The sequence below is a fragment of the Gymnoscopelus braueri genome (assembly GCF_963280865.1).
Source record: "Gymnoscopelus braueri genome assembly, chromosome: 10".
NCBI lineage: Eukaryota > Metazoa > Chordata > Actinopteri > Myctophiformes > Myctophidae > Gymnoscopelus > Gymnoscopelus braueri.
This window is the reverse complement of record NC_137611.1, coordinates 46,355,196-46,367,644: the sequence shown is the minus strand read 5'-3', so window position 1 is coordinate 46,367,644 and position 12,449 is coordinate 46,355,196. Positions and strand designations below refer to the sequence as shown.

General features: G+C 40.8%; 1 protein-coding gene across 1 annotated transcript; it reads right to left on the bottom strand.

Annotated features, from left to right (window-relative positions):
* Positions 1–46: 46 nt before the first annotated feature.
* On the bottom strand, positions 47–7,342 carry LOC308093107 (mitotic checkpoint serine/threonine-protein kinase BUB1-like). Its single transcript, XM_080439326.1, is given in 10 exon segments — positions 47–266; positions 1,135–1,241; positions 1,696–1,873; positions 3,350–3,513; positions 4,444–4,536; positions 4,539–4,613; positions 4,965–5,080; positions 5,666–5,994; positions 6,236–6,525; positions 7,263–7,342. Coding segments are annotated over 9 exon segments (1,509 nt in total). The 5' UTR covers positions 6,487–6,525; positions 7,263–7,342; the 3' UTR covers positions 47–70.
* Between the last annotated feature and the right edge of the window lie 5,107 nt (positions 7,343–12,449).

Here is a 12,449-nt window from a genome sequence, read left to right as displayed (position 1 = left end):
AAAAAGGGTACAAAAACAAAAACAGTCATGTCAAAACAGTTCTTAAAGTGTGGTCCAATGTCCAGTTTATTTATCTCTTGGTAGGCCGGTTCTCCATGAGTAGAACGGCCAGACGACGAACGAAGCCTGGCAGTTTGTTGGCGTAGTTGTCCTTCAGGACGGAGGCCAGTCTGCTCCTGAGGCTGCTCAGACCGGGCATAGAGCCGCAGTCTGGGATGTTGAGAAGCGTGTGGAAGAACTCACACCACAGCTCACTGTGGGGGTTCCTGTAGAAGGGGAGACAAAGAGACGGGTAACGTTACACTTCATACTTTTGGGGTCATTTAACACTTAACCATTGAAATCCGCTAGATTTGGTAAACTGGACCTGAATTGGCTCTGTAATGCTTTTTTTTTACCACTTTTTCCACCTATACTCTTTGGCAAAAATAGCTGATCTACAAGCTAGATCAGCTATTTTTGGCTAATATTCCCCCCAGAATAATATAAATGGTTAAGCTTGAACCCCAGTTATCCTCTTAGACTCTGTAAAGCCTTTAAGAAGAATCCACCGTTGCCATATTATGAGAAATGTTCAGTCAAACTCTTTTGCTGTGTTTTACACCTGCATAACATGTGTGTGCTCTTCGGCAGGTGTAAGCAAAGTATTTTTGGGGAGCGCTTGTTTTACCTACTGTACCACCAGTTTTGAAACTGCACATATGCAGGACGTGAGTGACTTAAAACGAGTACTCCCCAAAATGACTTCACTCACAAGCCTGCCGATAACTTGCACACGCAGGTAATGCAGGTGTACAATACAGCAAAAGGAGAACACTTAGAAGAATCATGCATTCACTGAGTTTATTGACAAAGTTGCTCATGAGATGGCAACAATGGATTTGTGTTAAACGTCTTTACAGACTCAAAGAGGACAACCCAAGCAGTCTGTAGAGGTGCAATATTGGTGAGTTTATTGTCGTTTAATACAAGCAGATTAAACTTTGTCTCACCAATGGGGCTGTCAATGGAAGGAATTACAACGTAGGTTAATTTACAGTAGACAGTAGTGTTGTTGAAAACATTATCAAAAATGATATTATAATTTGACTGCACCACTAAAATATTTGATTCAAAGTAAAATACCACATTTACCTCCTAAAGTTTCCATTTGTCTTCCAAACTCCATCCTCGTTCTTCACCTGTATGTATGTTCCAAAAAGCATGCAGTAGACCGTCCCTGCGATGCCAAAGTAGTCCGTCTGAAACAGGAACAACACACATACTCAGTCTACCAGACCATCATAGGATACAATCAAGTTAGAAATCACTTCTCGAAGCCGTATATAGCTTGAGGAGCCGAATAGAAAAGGGAGCCACATCTCCATTGAACTCAATGGACACAGCCTCCCTGTTCTATTCTGTCACCCTATATTACTTTGAATGTTGTGCTCATTCTATATACGTTGTACGACAAATACCAAAACTAGCTGATCTACAAGCTCAATGTGTCTTATGTGAGCTTATAGATTGGCTATTTTTTTTGGGGGGGGGGACATAGTCTAGAGCGCAATTAGACTGGTATGGAGCCCTTGGGAATCCGGTCAACCAAGAATAGGGTTTCAGTGGTTAAGTGAACATAGATGATCTATGTTGAAAATGACATGCCCAAAATAGGGATGGCAGGTTTGGTTAATACTGTTGTTGTGAACATACCTGATAATTCCATGGTCTGCCACTGAGCATCTCCGTGCACTGGAACCCAAAGGTCATACACCTGGCGGTGAAGGCCGTACCAGGGGGGAAGAGTTCCATGTCAATGCTCTGTCCCAGGTCGATCAGAGACAGGCCATGGTCCAAGTTATCTGGCTTAAAAGTTGTATTTTTCATGAACCTAGGATAACAAAAAAAAGACAATGTTTTGTTGTTTGAGGTACTTAACTAGTTTGAGGTAGTTAACTAGTAAACTAGTTTTTTATTGTAATGTTAAGTGTGAAAAATACATGCAAGATGCTGTATTCAATGTGGGGTCTTTTGTCAGTATCATGGTTTATACTGTAAAAGAACATGCTCAAATTGTCTCAACTGGTCAAAGTTATGTCATATTCAGTGTGACATACCCTCATGCTCATTAATCAATGTGACATACCCTCATGCTCATTAATGCTAAGACAGAGATTGCACGTTACATTATGCAAAATGTATTATAAATTCGAATATCATTTATTTTACAATTTTCAAAAATAGCAAAAATGGCAGAAGCTCACAACTTGTTGTCTGTGTTGTGAGCTTGTAGAGCTGCCATTTGGCAATTTATTTGAAAGTATAAAATAAGGCATAAGTGATTAAAACCAGAAAAAATACACTTATCGCCATATCACGATATTAATCCATTAAGACCTGAGGCTGATTCTACAAATGCCTTCTAATTCAGTCATTCTCAAACTTTTTCGTGCCAAGGACCCCCAAAATGTATTTGGCCGCGGACCCCCATCTGAAAATGTTTTGTGCCAGAGACCCCCCAGGAGAGAAGATTTGTGTTAAGAATTTCAAATTTATTTTGCAAACACTCGCAAGATCTTTCAAAAATAGCACATGTACAAGCTTGCAGTGTAGCACGAAGCGACACTCTGTGAGCATGTATATCTGCTATTTTTGGGAATCACCATTCTAAATCCTAAGAGTTTTCTACACACACACACACGCGCACGCGCACACGCACACGCACACACACACACACACACACACACACACACACACACACACACACACACACACAGCTAAAATCTAAAATGACACAAATGTTTCTTTCCCGGTTTTAATGGGTCAAGATATCCAAAATCCCACATCGTCGCCTTCCTAAACTAATGAATGGCCTACATCATTTTTTAAAGATTTTCAGGAAAAATTAAAAACTGATCCAAAACAAAACTATATGATATTTCTTAATCATTTCACCCAAAATGTTTATAACAAATTATGACCATTTAAATAGAAATAACACTGTCTGTCAGTTATGTAACATAAGAGATTTAAATAGGTTTAAATAGGATTAAATCTGACTTAGGCTAAAAAAAATGGCCTAAATCAGTGAATAATTTTAAAAAAAAAATCACAAAACCACGACTTAGGCCAAAAAAAAAGTCTATTTTGGCCTAAGTCAAACTAGGGAGTTAGGCCATTATACTAAAAGGGGAGTGAACAGCATGATGACAATTAGGAGATGGGCTATTTTACCAGAGGTGGCCAGTGTCATGAGGAGCTGACTTAGGCAAAAATATCATTTTCCTCAAAAAATGACTTAGGCCATTAGTTTAGCAAGGTGACGACATGATAAGATACAATATTGATATATATCGCCCAAACCTACCGCTCTCCCAGTAGGAAGTTGTCAGGCTTGATGTCAGTGTGGACGATGTGGATTTTGTGCAGCTGCTCCACCATGTGTAGGATGCAGACGGTGAGGTACATGACCAGCGGCTGGGGCATCAGCTTGTCACCCAGGCTCGCACTCTTGTACAGGTTGACTGCATTCTGGGTGACAGGGGGACAAAGCGGGTCATTCAGTCACATGGATGAAAGTAAAATAAAATCTCACGACTGAAAAGCTCCCCCCCCCCATCATGTTGTTGTTTTGCTTTGTTGTGCCATTTACTTGTTTTTTGGGGGGGATTGTATGTTGTTCTGGCTTATTTTGCGATGTGTAAAGAGAAAAAAAAAGGGTGACACTATATGCAACGACCTTTGCCATATGCTATTTAATTGTCCACAATAAAAAAGTATTACAAAAATAAATAAGAAAAGCTTTGACAGGCCAAGTCCTAATCTGTGATTTGTGAATGAGCATGACAGGAGTTTCATAAACAGGCCTTATTCTGAAGGGACAAACGTGGCATCTTTCCACCAGTGTTGCTGCTTGGAGCATACATAAACTCAAAGCAGGGCCTGGCACAACCTGCCAGCACAACAAGAGTGAATGCCAACAGAACAATATTGCAGGGGATTTTGGAATTTTTTTTGGGGCTCTACGCCGCTACCCACACATTTTGCTGTGTTGTTCATTCCACAAATGCTCGATCCTTACAAGCTGTTCCTCGTTGTAAAGGTGACTAATCAACGATAAAAAATATATAAAATACAATACCATTTGGTATTATTAAAGGGGAGAAATAATCGACCGAAGTTATGTTTCTGAACTTTATGCGGGCAGTTTAGATTATGTTAACTTCCTTTTGATTTTTCAATTTGAATTAGGAAAAAGATCAGGACTGGATACATGGATCCGAATCTTCAAATTGTCAAAAAGAGGACGTTGACATTATGTATATAAAAACAAAATGCAGAGAGATTGGCAGTACATCTGTGTGACAGTGAGGCATACAAATCCGGTCTTTCAGAAATTACTCGAGAACAGATTTTTATGGTCCGGTTTTGCTAAAACAAAGGGCAGCAAAGTGAACCCACCAGTAGAGTTCCATAGTTGTTGTGGCTCTCTCCAAGGAGCACGCTTCCATTCCTGAAGAGGTGGGCTGAATGAAAGTTGTTGAAGAGATGCCATGCCGCATGTTTGGTGCCAGCCGAGCATCCAGCTGTGTGTTGATGTGAAACTCCCACAGATTGCATGGCTTCTGGACCTATGTTACCAAACATGTAGAGAAGATAGTCAGCATTAGCATGTTGGGCGCTCTTCAATGAAACCACCTCAATGGCATACTTACTCTAGCCAATTTTCAAAACTCTACAAACGTAACCACTTTAAGCCTGGCACCCCTATTTGGGGCAAGTGATTATAGCAGGTGAAATAGCCGATCTACAAGCACACAACTTGTAAGTCGGCCATTCAAAGTGTTAAAACATGTATTAAAAAAATATATATAGACAGAGAGAGAGAGAGAGAGAGAGAGAGAGAGAGAGCGAGAGATTTGTGGAAATAGGGCTCAAGTAGGTCAAAGATAAGTTTGGTGAATCAAGAGATTTGGTGTTACCTTTAGAATCATTTTCTCGCCTGACCCGAGTTCGATGGCTTGGTAGACAGTCGCAAATTCACCTGCTCCAAGAACGGCGTCAACCCGTATTGACTTCCCACCTTTTTTGGACGGACCTTTTAGACAAAAGTATTATTAATGTAATTGTGATGTTTTACATTCTTTTTGCCTAATACAATTTTCAATCAAAACCTGTCAGTGGTGGAAGAAGTACTAAGATGTTTTACTTAAGTAAACATATATACACAATATAAAAATACTGTTGTTACAAGTAAACAGCTTGTGTTCAAAATTTGACTTGAGTAAAACTACCTATACTTTTTGGAAAGATCCTGTTGAAATGGAATTAATCTGTGGCCAGACTGGGTTCAGACTACAGGCAAATCCCATTTGTTTCTCAAATATGAAGGATTAATCCGTCATACAATGATGGTAGCCATTTTTGGCAAGTGACACAGTTGTACGAAATAAGTATAAATCAGTCATCAGTGTCTGTGTCCAGTCTGAGACATTTTAGAAATCACTTGAAATCATTTTAGAGTATGAAATCGTTTAGACGTGATAAAATAACAACCATTCTGATTCCATATGGATAGCCGGAAAATGTGAATTAGAACCAAATGCACTTAGACTTGGATAATAATTGTGAATTTTCTGTTACATCTGAGCAACATGGATGCAATAACGTGAGTTTCACATACCCATGGTGATGGTTGTCTTGGGTGCAATGTTGGGCATGTTAATCTGCCAGGTGTTGCATTGTGGGTGAGATGTCAGTGGAGTGGACAGTGTGGACAACAGATGGGCTATCAGCTCATCGTCCCAGGGATCCGAAATCAAACCTCCCGCACTGCGCTCTAGTACTGCCAGGTTCATGGATGCATCAGAGCTCAATTTAAGCCCTTGGTCTGGACTCATTGGTTTATCCACAGGGTTGAAGCAGGACATCTCCATGGGGCTCATGGGGACATCGGCACAGAAGTTGGGTGGTTCTGGCGTCATTTGGACTTCAATGCTCTTTTGTGCGACACTGTCACACAACATATAAAAGGCATTAATTTATGAAAAGAAAACAGAATAAGATGAGATAGAAATAAGGTTTCTGCCCAACAGCAACGATGTAATTCTGCCATCAATTATAGCAACTGACTCAATCCTATGACACCAAAACAGGCTAAAATCTAACGAAAGTTTTTCCAATTTAGCCCAGGTTAGATTAGCACACATATACAGTGTTAGTGGTGGAATGGAGCGACTTGATGGCAAATTACCTGAGTTTTGCGGCTTTCTCCTGATCCTTTCTTTGTCTCCTCAATATTTTCCGTCGCCGTTGTTTACTCACTTTGGAGATACCATTTGTAGTGTCTGACATCACTTGTGTGGATGGTCCATGGCCTCCCTGCAGAGAATGCTTGGTGATTGGAGTTCCAGTGTTCGCTTCATCCTTGCTAAATTTTGTAAGGTTCAACTTAGCAGCCCAGAATTTCTTCTTAGCGACAGATCTCCTCCCACGACGACCCATGATGTCACAAAGTTCTAGTCTCGCTGGAGTTGTACTGATCTGCTGAACACCATTGCACCATATACCATTATAACCATGTATATGAAGTCATTTCTGTTCAAATATTACTCAACTAGGCTACAAGTCAAAGCTTCTCAGAATCAATGTGTCATACAGTTGTTGCAATTGGGGAAACAGCCTTTGATGAATGTCTGATGTCTGAGTCAGAGACATTTTTCACACTTCCTAGTACTGTGATGGCTGGGGCTGGAAGTGGGCCATGTAAATGAGTGTTGGGGGGGGGGGTGGCTTTCACAGGTGGGTAGATTAGCAAATGGACCATTGTTTACCTGGAGTGTCCATGAAAAACTTTCACCCAATCGAAAAACTTTCACCCAATCTATAAAGACAGACTTAACAACTAACCTCCTTGACTAATATAAAATGTATTAATTTCCAGGCAATGCAGTTTCTGCTGGAGATTAAATCATTAGTTACACTGCAGGGAAATAGAGGGTTGGCCGTGACTGTGTTTTGTTTTTCCTTCCATGCCCCACAGAAATGCATCAGTCCTACCGTATATAAATGACGGTTTAATGTCGAACAATGATGGTTTTCCCCTTTAATGTGAGCTCAATTAGCTAAGTACCCAGATAGCACCCCAAATGTACAATTTCTACACATGTACAGTAGGCTACTGAACCAAAACTTTTCTAACCCCTAGCTGGCCCCTTAGCTACAGCTTGCAAGACACTGGCAGACAAAGAAATAATGCCATGTTACAGCCAGAAACTTACCTTAAACAACTCTGTTCTTCTCACCAACAAACGAAGTAATGCAAAATTGTCCAAAGAACACAATCACTGATCAGTGGTATCAATCCACCACGTATGATGAACAATCGCCTGCTTGCTCTCTGCCCTTGTTGTATCTGTCTCAGTGTGAGTGTGTGTGTGTGTGTGTGTGTGTGTGTGTGTGTGTGTGTGTGTGTGTGTGTGTGTGTGTGTGTGTGTGTGTGTGTGTGTGTGTGTGTGTGTGTGTGTGTGTGTGTGTGTGTGTGTGTGTGTGTGTGTGTGTGTGTGTGTACTGTCAACTTATAGCCTCGTAAGTCTGGCCCCTACCCCTGTGTGGCCGTTTCGCCATGGGCGGAACTGGGCGGGAGTATAGTAGCGTTGACAGACAACCCCTTCAGCCAATCAGCATAACAAAACAAGTGACGTTATCTCAACGCGCTGTTCAGTTTCAGGGAGCATGAGTCAAGACCCCAAATTTCACATATCAGTACCTACCATGTGGGTGGGCAAATTCTAGTTGTGATTTTTTTTTATTCCTATTCTTCCCTAGATTCAGTTTTGATATGATAGACCTTGCTGACCAATAGCTTTATAGTATTTATCACCTCTTAAAGTAATGCCCTGCATTTCAGAATTCTGATGTGTGAATGTGGAGACATACTGGTTTTAGTTCCCTTTAGGTTCAAGATTCCTACATAACTTTTAATACGCTATTGGCAGTTTGTGTACCTAACAAAAAAACACCCTATCTACATTGTTAATAAGTGTTCTTGAATCTTGAAAAGGTGTAAATTATAATAAGCCATTGGCAAGCCAAAAGTGACCCATTCAGAGTGACCCAGGCCAGGTTCTAGAGTAGACCAACAGGTTTTCGTGCAACGACTACAGCATACAGATGCAAAACAGCTTCCTTAGAAACAAGACTTTACAAGTGAAATATAATTTACAAATGAAACACAATTTACACGTGAAGCCAGACAGGGTAACGATGCCCCGTTTTCAGTCATTTGTTATTAAAACACAGTGAGTCAGGTAGACAGGCTGTTTGTAAATGTTGAGCAGCTAACAGCCTGAGCCACTATGTTTGATTGATTGATATAATACTTTATTTAGAAGTTTGCAGAAAAAAAGCACATGCAAGTACAGTTTAAATAGAAGGTCAACTAAATAGGATTAAAAAGCCCATGAAAGCCTAAGGTTTGTTTCAAATGGGGTCCTTTTGTACTCAATTATAATGTCATTAAATGACACACAGATATACACTGGAGATGTGGAGATGACCACATTACCTATCTCTTAAAAAAAAAATTCACTATGGAAGATATTAAATGTATAATAGCTTGTTCCTTCAATAAGGTACTGTATCAGGTGTAGTCATGTAAGTGGTGGTAGCAGTTCGAAATCATCTTCTGTCCATTCTGTGTGTTCATACGGGCTAACGCTGTTTTTCCTCATTGTTCAACTCGTCCTTGTATGTTGATACAAATGCAAATCACCTATGCTCGTGCTGGTGAACCATTTAGTTCGGTATGATCCAAATGGATCCTTATAACTGTGATTATAATACAATATAAATGATTACAACTATGATAATTATAACACACTATAATAGATTACAACTGTGATCATAATACACTATAAAGTAGTATAATGTTTTACAATTATGATAATTATAATACACTATAATAGATTATAACTGTGATTATAATACACTATAAAGTATTTTAATGTTTTACAACTATGATAATTATAACACACTAAAATAGATTTTAACTGTGATTATAATAATCTATAAAGTATTATAATGTTTTACAACTATGATAATTATAACACACTAAAATAGATTTTAACTGTGATTATAATAATCTATAAAGTATTATAATGTTTTACAAGCTATGATAATTATAATACACTATAATAGATTATAACGGTGATTATAATACAATATAATCTATTATCAATCATGGATTACAACTATATCCTGTTCTAAAAGTTACTGAGTGATCAGTCATTATGAAGTGTTTGGCCCCGTTTGGCCTAGCTCAGACCTACCCAGGACTGGGTACTTTTTAGGCACCAGTTTAGTACCACTTACACACCACGCTACCCACGTCATTGTAGTGGAAACCGTGGCACAAGTGGGCTGTGTGGTGTGGGGTAGGGTGAGGCCATGCATATGGAAAGCTGCCTTTAGGGACCACATGTTGGTCAACCGAAATCACAACACATACTATAGTAGCTATAAGCTTTTGGACATAGCCTACTATAAAGTAATTCGGCATACTAAATAGTATAGCTGTTTTTTTTTACTTCTCTTCTCTGGTTCTAATTATAATGGAAACAAACAAAACAACATCATAGCACTTCACAGGGTGTGAACAGTTTCAGGTCATGGAAGGTTCTGGGTTACCCTTCAGCTTCACTGTCTGGCAGAAACCTTGTATCTCCATATTACAACGTTTTTAAGCTACTGACAATACTGACTACTGACCATGATACTGACATTAGGCTGACCATGAAACTGACATTAAACTGACCATGATACTGATATTAGACTGACCATGAAACTGACATGAGACTGACCATGATTCTGACATGAGACTGACCATGATACTGACATTAGACTGACCATGAAACTGACATGAGACTGACCATGATACTCAAACTGACCATGATACTGACATTATACTGACCATGATACTGTAGTGAACCTGCACTATGGGCGACGTTGACAATGACGTGTGTCAATCACGGACTGATGGCACTCACCTGATTGTGACAACTGGAGAGCGGAAGAGCACTCCTATCTAGTCCCGCTATACTAATGTCTCGCCCTGCCTAACGCAGCAACCTGGCCCTAGCCCTATCTATCTTCACCGCTGGCAGCCCTACACAGCATGCGAGCAGCACCCACCCCCAGCAGTGAGTGCAAGAAAATATAGCTCAGCAGGCTTTGCCTGTAATTTGGACTGAGCTCCGCACTCCAGACACACTTGTCGCTTCTGAGTTCACCGTTTTATAGTGTCCCTTCACCCTCAAAACAATCATGTCCAGCCGATTGGTCAGCGCTCCATCTGTCAGTTGTCATGCACTAGGGTTACATGGCAAGTCCACACATGATGCAAACATTTTAACTATTATTTATTTTACTATAACTTTAAGAAATAAAGCAATAAACAAAAGGAATGGAATGAGGTGTGAATAAGTCAGTAGTCAGTTATGTATGCAGTGTGTGAATGTGTGGAGTGTGCTGTGGGAGTGTTGTATAGATAAGTGTAAAACTAAACAAAAGGGCTGAGCCTCCTCAGGCCAGCTTGCACCCAAGACAGGCTCTGGAGAGGATATGGAGAGATCCAAAGCTTTTAAGGAGAGGACCTTATATACTCTGCCACACCCATAACCACAGGTGTAGCAAGTTGGCCTGACGGCCTGCTCCACTCTGGCAATCACCAAGGCTGCCGGCTAGCCAACAGTGAGGCAGAGGGGCAGGGCCATCACACCCCCCTCTTTAAGAATGGGGTTCCACCACATTATCTACAAAACAAAAAGATTAATTAATAACCAATACCAACAACAAACACATTTTCTTAAATAGCCACCATATATAACAATGCCCCTACAGCCCACAACTACGAATGTCCATCTACATAAATAAGGCTTACCAAAATAACAAAATGTGCCCCTGTATGCTCAATACCTATGAATACCTGATGGGACCGTCGCTTTCCTAGGAGAGCGGGGAATATAGGACCTAACCTAAACCTAACCCTAACCATAACCTTAGTGGGGAACATAGAACCCGGGGAACATAGGTATGACCCCTACCTGTTACCTCCTCCACTTTGCCACACCATCCTGCCCCCAGCCTCAGTAACCTTGGTACCAGGAGCGAATTAAGAGAACCAGAGACAGGACAGTCTATAGTGAAAAGGAAACAACCATAGGATGAACAACAGAACACAAAACATGTGATCTACGATCGCCTCAGCCTCTGATGAACGGATGTCAGTGTATTGTGATCTGTCAAGCATTGAGAACTGTTCAACCGACCTTGTAAGGTGAACTCTGAAGTTGCACCCTCTTCTGGTGTAACTGTTGTTGGAAAGGACCTAGCCACTCTGGCTGTACAAAGAGAAGCATTGACAGTTCCCCCATTTCCCCCTTTACCAACAGTTTTACTTGAGTAACATGGATTTGTCACCTGTCACTTTGTTTTAACTTGTTTGTTTTTTCCGTTTGACGAATTTTTTTTTCGAACTGACCCAGGCCATTTTCGAGTGATCATATTTGGTACCTGATCTGCCCACACTCGCTCTCCACATAGATCGTTACCAAGAATGATGTCAACACCTTCAACTGGCAACTCTGGCCGCACCCCCATGTGAACTTCTCCACTCAACAAATCTGAAACGAGACATTTTATGAACTGGAACTGGAAAAACACCCATTCCCATTCCTTGAATTAAAATAGTCTCTCCCGTGTCTGTTCAGATGAAAAAGGCAACACAGAGGCCCTCACAAATGAATCAAGTGCACCACAGTCTCGCAGTACCTTTACTGGCACCCTTTTGTTGCTTCCTTTGACCGCTAAGAACCCCTCCGAGATGAATGGTAGATACCCATTCATCCACGGCTGCAAGAGCATACTCTGCTGAGGCAACGCAATTGGCCTGAGTGAATTGGCCAATGCAGCAGGTCTAATCTGTGAGGTGGAGACATTTTCTTTAGATCTGAGAACTGGACAGTCATTTTTCCAATGTCCATTACCTTTGCAGTAATGACATACACCAACTGAGTTGTCCTGCATGCTTGGTGTCACTCCATGGTCAGCCTTGTGGCCATGGAACTAAGAACCACTTGTTACGATGAGAAAATGTATCCCTGTAACCTTTGTGTGTGCTCTGATCACTGAAGTTGCTTTTGTGAACCAACATGTACTCGTCACCCAAGACTGCTGCTTCACCTGGAGTCTTTACCTTGTTCTCAGTTATGTATGTGGCAGCATTACAAGGTACAGTGTTTTTGAATTGCTCCAATACCACCAGGTTAAACAGTTCTTCAAATGTATTGACCTCTGACGATGAACACCAACGAGAAAACTGTGTAGTTAAATCTCGTACAAACTCAACATGAGACTGACCAGCACGTTTCTTCCAGCCACGGAACCGCTGTCTATATGCCTCTGGCACA